At 38.8% G+C, this 7,717-nt stretch overlaps 1 protein-coding gene across 3 annotated transcripts in view; it reads right to left on the reverse strand.

Annotated features, from left to right (window-relative positions):
* Window positions 1–7,662, reverse strand: part of LOC106765312 (sialyltransferase-like protein 5) — a 16,270-nt gene extending 8,608 nt beyond the window's left edge. For all 3 annotated transcript variants that reach the window (XR_002668264.1, XR_002668263.1, XM_014649888.2), the window contains exons 1-7: window positions 7,378–7,662; window positions 7,215–7,291; window positions 6,914–7,000; window positions 6,718–6,795; window positions 6,536–6,627; window positions 6,249–6,450; window positions 5,902–5,992 (exon numbers count right to left, since the gene is read on the reverse strand). Coding sequence is in view for 1 of the 3 variants with exons in the window: in XM_014649888.2 (XP_014505374.1) it covers window positions 5,902–5,992; window positions 6,249–6,450; window positions 6,536–6,627; window positions 6,718–6,795; window positions 6,914–7,000; window positions 7,215–7,291; window positions 7,378–7,495 (745 nt within the window). In the remaining 2 variants the exon portion in view is untranslated. The remainder of the gene's footprint in view (window positions 1–5,901; window positions 5,993–6,248; window positions 6,451–6,535; window positions 6,628–6,717; window positions 6,796–6,913; window positions 7,001–7,214; window positions 7,292–7,377) is intronic.
* Between the last annotated feature and the right edge of the window lie 55 nt (window positions 7,663–7,717).

Consider the following 7,717-nt stretch of genomic DNA (forward strand, 5'->3'; position numbering starts at 1 on the left):
TCTAATTATCATGTACTCTTGTATCAATTTATTATTATAAATAGAAGATTATGAGAGGGATCAATCAAGCTCTCTAGAATTATTTTACAGTTTAATTCTCAAGTTAAACTTCAGAAAATGTATGTCTTTGTAATTGTAAATAGTTGTTTTCTCCTCCCCAATTCTGAAGGCTGTTGCCATCTATAGGAACAATCTCCAATGCTTTCTTTTCTGCTAGTATACTCATTTATATATATATATATATATATATATATATATATATATATATATATATATATATATATATGCCAAAGTGAGCAACTCAGCCTTTTAATGCCCAGTCCCACTCCGCTGTTTCCACCACCATTGGCTGTTGTCCACCACCACCTACCTGCCCATTGGCTATCGCAGTCTGCCAACAAGACTGGTGCTATCTACCATTACTGTAGCTGTTAGGCCTCTACTGGTAGTTAGGAAGAAGTCTGTATAAAAGGGGTTGGGGTGCTTTGGGAGAGTAAGTTTTGGAGTATTATTGTTGTGCGGGAACTCTTGGAGTTCTTTAGGGAGAGGTTAAACTCTCTAAGTACCTTGTATTCACCACTTTCTTGATTCTTTTGCAATAAAAGGAGGCTGTACAATTCAGAGGAATTGTTCTTTGTGTGTTTTCGAGTGTTTTCCATAGGTTCTTGATTACGAGAACCTATCATTTGGTCCGACCTACCAGATCAAGAAGGGGAAGAATCAGCAATGAGTAGCCAAACGGAGGGAAGATTAGACAATCTTGAGATCACCGTGGAGGGCATTAAGGAAGAGACGGCGGCAATTAGACGCGATTTACAGCAAATGATGAGGATGATGGGCGGGGGTCATAACAATCAGGAGGGAGGCTCCGAAGGGGGAAGTAGCTCCGTGAACGATAATAATGGGAGGCGCGATAATGGGGGAAGTCAACCGAATTGGAGGAAGAGAGTAGACTTACCTGGGTTTGAAGGGCAAGAACCACATGTTTGGATTAACAGGGCTGAGCGTTTATTTGACATACAGAAGGTGGCGGAAGAAGATAAGGTAGAGCTCGCTTATATGAGTATGGAAGGGAGTGCGAGTTACTGGTTCAAGATTTGGAAAGACAAAGCCAAGAACCGTTCTTGGTCGAGCTTGAAGGTGGCACTGATAAACCAATTTGGAGGGAGATTTCGTGGAACGGTGTACGAGCAGCTGGTGACACTGCGACAAGATGGGTCGGTGGAGGAATTTACCCGCAACTTCGAGATGTTATTGGGACAAACGCAGGGTTTGTCGAAGGAACTGGCGTTGGTATTTTTCTTGGTCGGATTACGGGAAGAAATAAAGGGGCAAGTCCGTATCCAGGACCCAAAAGAATTGGAGGTGGCAATAAGGATAGCACGGGACGCGGAAGACGCTATATACAGAGCCAGGGGAGGCGGTTGGAGCGGAGTAAGATGGAACACAGGAGGATCGCGAGCTTCAACCACTATGGTTCGAGGGGAGGCCGATCGACAACCAGCGATTCGGCCAAGAGGTGTGGAAACGAACAGGGCCAACCAGAGAGAAGGTCCGTTGACGGCGAACAGCAGACGAGGTGGAGTTGTAGGGGGCGACGACAGCCGGGGAAGAGCGGTAAGGAATTTTCCTTCCCCAGAGTTTCTCAAAAGGCGCGAAGAAGGGCAGTGTTTTTGTTGTGGGGGGCCCTTTGCTCCTGGTCACAGGTGTTCGGAGAAGAGCTTACGGGTGTTGCTCTTGGCGGAAGACGAGGAGGACGAAACGACTGAAGGTGGGAATCAGGAGGAGAAGCCTATGGAATTTTCGGCTTGTTCGGCGGAGGGGTTGACCCTACCCAAAACCATGAAACTGACCGAGCAGATTGGAGATCGGAGAGTGGTGGGTCTTATAGATAGCGGGGCCAGCCATAACTTCGTCAGTCGAAGGGCAGCGGAGGAGTTGGCCTTGCCGATCATTGATATGCCCTCGTACCTGGTGAGTTTAGGAGATGGGTACCGGAGAATGTCGCCGGGATGCTGCGAGAAGGTACGAATAAATCTGGGGGAAGCTGTGATGAAGGAAGATCGGTACGTTTTTGAGTTGGGAAGAGTTGATGTTATATTAGGGATTGCATGGTTGGCAAAGTTAGACGAAGCGATTATTAACTGGAAGGAAATGACCATGAGTTATTATCTGGCGAGTAAAATGGTGAAAGTGAGAGGAGACCCTGCACTATCAAGAAAATTGGTGGAGCCAAAAGTTTTGTTGTAGGATTTAGACTTAGTGGAGAAACATGTGTACAGTGAGTGGCCTGATGATTTGACAAAACTGCGGAAAATTAATTTTTTGAGGCTGAAAATTAATTTTTTGACAGAAGTGCAGAAAATTAATTTGGAAGCGGTGCTGCAAGCGCACTATCGTGCACTTCGAGAGATGCAAGGCTTACTACCACCTCTTGATATTAAGCAACATTACGGAATAAAATTTGAGACTTGGAAAGTGGGTTTCACCGAGAGGAGAAGAACCATGACCAGAAGAGATCTTGAGATGGGTGGTGGGAGAACCAAGAACAACAAAACAGGGGAAAACTACACTGCGAAGCTGATACCCATTGGACATCATGGCTGGTTTGCTTGGTTCTTGTAATCAAGAACCTATGGAAAACACTCGAAAACACACAAAGAACAATTCCTCTGAATTGTACAGCCTCCTTTTATTGCAAAAGAATCAAGAAAGTGGTGAATACAAGGTACTTAGAGAGNTTAACCTCTCCCTAAAGAACTCCAAGAGTTCCCGCACAACAATAATACTCCAAAACTTACTCTCCCAAAGCACCCCAACCCCTTTTATACAGACTTCTTCCTAACTACCAGTAGAGGCCTAACAGCAGCTGTCAGCTACAGTGGATTTTTAATCATGTACTCTATTGTAGAACCTAATATTATTGGAACTCTTTAAACTTTTAAGACTTGTTCCTTTCGAGGAATTCCAAGAACAGTTTTGCCAATGATGTTCAATGATGTTCTTTTAAGACTTGTTCTTTCTGTAGTTACAAATGAGACAAAATTTTGAAACTAAAGGTGTATTAAAACATTTTAGAATCAGAAAAAGGTACGGATGATTTTGATTATTATGTTTTCTATTCCTAATTTCTTGTTTTAATTATTCAAATCTCCAACCCTAAATTTCCGGTGTCAATTCTATTTGAAATTTTATCAACTAGTCATTGAGTTGTTCTATGGCCCTTGATTTATTTTTTTTTTTGTGTACATGAACATGGTACAAGTTGATTGGTTGGCGTGAATCATGTAACAAAAATGTTAATTATAGAAACATGCTAGATCTCCTTTTCCTAGGCAAAATAAAACAGAATGTAACTTTGTTTCTACCATCATTCTGATAGGTTTCTTGGAACAAGAATCCCATAACTCACACCAGTAGACACCGAACACACTTTCTGATACAGAGAAACACTGAACAGTCTTTATTATGATTCTTGGTGACAAAGAATACAGCTCGTACACTTCCAAGGGAACCTTCTCCCTTCACACAAGATGCAATGGTCCTGTCTCTAAATACAACAAAACAACATGTCTGCCCACAGACACTCCCTTCCCCTTTTAAAGCTAACCCCCACCAGAAACAAACAACCAACCTCCTAACGGCTCCCAAAACCCTCCTAACGACTATGTCTTATTTTAACTCCTTTCCTCCTTTCATAAACTCTCCAACTCCTATCACAATCGCTCGGATATTTGGGATCCAAGCCATTCCCAGCTTTTGGGTTCAAATGTTTTGCCACTTTTATTGATCAATATTCTTGCTATAGTTTCATTTATTTAATAAAGAATTGATTTGTATTTTTGTCCATTTTTATGTCCTTTCTCAATGAAATAATAAAATAAATTTGGAAAAGTAATCAAAGTTCTGCAAAGAATACTTCTCCTCTAATCTCTCTTCGTTTTTATCTTCACAGGGCATTCTACATCAATCACATATCCCCATAAACTACAACAAAAATGGAATTGCATAAAGAATAATAGACACTTAGCTGAAATTGTGCAAACTTTATTACTTTAATGTTCCTCTTCATCATTGGGGTGACGATCTTCTCATTACATACTTTCTCATAAATAGAATGTCTTCCTCCTCCGTTTAAGAAACAATTCCTCATTATGTAATTTTTCCAACTAAACCTTTATATCATTCTTTTTAAGTTTTTGGTTGTACTTTTTTTGCCCAAGATGTCTTTGCAAATTTGAATAAGCCTTTGGCTCGAGCTATCATGTGTCTTACTTGGATATTCTCATACTCAAAAAGGGTACTAATATTATTCTTCAAACACTAACCAATGTTATATGTTTCCCAATGTTACTCTTTTTGAAGGAACCTCCTTATTTACCTCTTCCTTACAAGGCTTAGATACTATCCAATTGGTTTTACTTGCCCAATTGTTGGTTCCTCTTCATGAGTCTCCTAACCATGAAGATCAATCCTCTTCTTCAACCAACATCTCCCCCAATCCCCACACCCTTTTCTCACTTCACCACAGGACGGAGAAGATATCCAACTTTGCATGCATAACCTCCTTATTTATGTACTCCTCTATTGACCTCCAATACCATGGATCCTTAGGATGAAACCTCTAGTTATCCTATAAGGAAAGGTATTTGATCTACTAAAAGTTCCTATCCTATTCATAATTTGTTGTATTATCATCATTTATCTCTGCCATAGTTCTCTTTTGTACCTTCTCTATCTCCTATTTGTTTCCAAAAATGTTTGTGAAACACTTGATCGTCCTATATAGACACAAAACATGATTGTTAAAAAGTATATTCTTGAGCAGAGTGGTACTGGCAGTTGGTTCAGCTTCCTCTAGGAAAAAATGTTGTTGGTTGCAAATGGACATATGCTATCATGGCCATTCAGTCCACTTTCTACATATACACATACATAAACATACATACATACATACATATATATATATATATATATATATATATATATATATATATATATATATATATATATATATATATATATATATATATATATATATATATATATATATATATATATGTATGTATGTATATATATATGTATATATGTGTGTGTATAATATACAACTGAATGCAAAAAGTGTGCAACAGTTTTCTTCACAATATCTCAAGTGTTAAGAGCAACACGATTGGAGTAGCATGTGGGAATTTTGGACATGCTACCAATGCATGTATTTTCTTAAAGAACTAGAGGTGATTTTTTTATGGGAGGATTTGTGGCATAAGTAGGCCTTATTGTTACATTCCAGGCGGAGATCATGGCTGCTATCATAGCCTATCGAACAAGCATATTGAAGAAAATGAAGCAAATTTGGTAGGAATGAGATTCGAAGCTTGTGATTGAAGCTCCATAGGATGTTCATCCTGTACCATGGCAAATCCAAGGGAGATGGATAAGATCTCTTCAACTTTGTTCTTCTATGCATTTTTATTTTCTATATCATACTTATAGAGGCTAATATAGTCTTGATAAACTTGCCAACTATGGTTTTGAACAAAAGTGCGAGTTTTATTTGTTTGATAGTATACCAGAATTTATTAGGGAAAGTTTCCTAGGAACAAGTATGGGTTACTTGCGTTTAGATTTTCTTGATTTTGTTATTTTGAGGTTTGACCTAGCCCCTTCATCTTTTTGTTGGTAATTCTTATTTTTCTAGTTTTACAAATAAAAGATGGAGATTCGATTGACAATCTAGTCAAGATGTCTTTGTTCCATAGTTATGTTTTGCATGCCAAATCTTTAATAGAAAATTAAAGCTATATTTCACACCGGATAGATTCCCAATACAACTAACATGGCCCAAATTTTCAATAGAAGTTTCGCATCTTTGATTAAATATTTTAAAAGATAATAACTTACCAGATCCTTTTAGAATAGGGACCATGTTACGCGCAGCACCTCTGACAACTAGACGGAAATCCCTCTTAAGGCCAACATATTTGGCATATTCCTACACAATCCATAAAGGGACAAAATAAGTATCCGCGACTCTTTTAATAGCATATAAGATAAATGCACTACAAACTCTAATACAATATCAATTGTTGGGATCTTATTCAGAAGTAAAAATATAATGGTTGGATATAGCAGAAGCAAGTGGTCGTTTCATCTATGCTTTGGATAAACTAACAAGATTTCAAGAAAACGGAAATGAAAGAAGAAATTGTTAAAACTTTGCCTCCACTATGATGGGTTGACATGTTTACCTCATTAACAGGGGCCTCATTGTCCCGAAAAACAGCATCATGGCTATCAATTTCTTTCCCGAATGTAGTCTTCAGAAGGTCCCCAGAATTCCCAACAACAGCACAAGTTGGGAACTGCCGTGGGTGAAATGGGGGCTTTGCAGGTAATAACACATTGAGGTTCTCTTCACAAAGAGTCTTGTTGGTGCACTTCTTTGCCCCCCTACAAGAAGATTAGCACACATACACTAACTGATAACACATGCAACCCAATAAACAAAATTGAAATAAAGTTTCAAGATCCATACAACTGTGCTATCCTTTGTGGAGCGTAATCCATCCAACCACCAGGTCGAGAATCAAGATACTCTCTGGTCAACACAGTTGTCATGTTCCGATACTGCAACATCTCAACACATCAGCCCAAGTAAATACTCATTCTGAAACTTCAAATTAAACAGGAACAAAAGGAGTGTCACCGACAATGCACCTGTTCCCACAACAGGATTGCCTCACACACATCATATTTGTACTCCAACGGCTCAAAGTGCTTAAACTGTGCGTTGTACTGCAATAAATTAAACATTGGAAAAAAAAAAAAGAAACTCAACCGTTTAACCATTAACGAAGCATTAAATAAAATAAGAGTTCTCAGAACTCAGAATTGAGGAGACAGAAAGACGTACCCAAGAGCTGTTGGTACCTTCAGGGTATTTAAGGATCAAATTACAATGGTCAATAATATGAGCAGTGAGTCCTAGCCCCCTCTTATCCTGTTTCAATTTCCAAAGTCAGCACATATCTTAACAGAACTATATTATATCTTAGATTCAGATGCTTATATGTTTTATTATGTGCTTCTTCTATCAGAATTGGGAGTGAGTGTAGCCAGAATTACACATCAATAATATTAAGAAATGATAAGATGAATAAATAACCACATCAGTATTATTCATCAAAGAGAAATGTTTCAGATCGAACAGTTACCACACATTGCTGAACACTGGACTGAAAGTTAGACAAGACGCGGATAATTTCGGATTTGCGAGCCGAAGAAAGGGATCCTGAACATGCGAATTTAAATGGAAATTAAGAAAACGGAATTAGAATTATTGATATTACAAGTGTGGCGTGATTAGAGTGAAAATACCTGCGAAGAGAGAGGATTGGATGTAGAAGAGAAGGACTGAGAACAATGCAGCCGCGCACACCAGATAAAGAACGGTGGGTCGCCGGTTAAGGGCTGAAACCTGCTTGTGCTGCCTCATTGGTGTTTGCAGGCTCAGAGAGAAAGAGACTGAACAATGTCATCTACAATGGAACGAAAACGTGGCAGAGAATGAACACCTTCAGCTGTCCGAAAAACGAATTGGAAACCCAAAGGGAAGCGCGTTTAGAGGGGAGAATCGCGTTTTGATATGGTGTCAAATCAGACCGGGGGATTACTAATTTATATATATATATATATATATATATATATATATATATAT

The sequence above is a fragment of the Vigna radiata genome, chromosome 6 (assembly GCF_000741045.1).
Source record: "Vigna radiata var. radiata cultivar VC1973A chromosome 6, Vradiata_ver6, whole genome shotgun sequence".
NCBI lineage: Eukaryota > Viridiplantae > Streptophyta > Magnoliopsida > Fabales > Fabaceae > Vigna > Vigna radiata.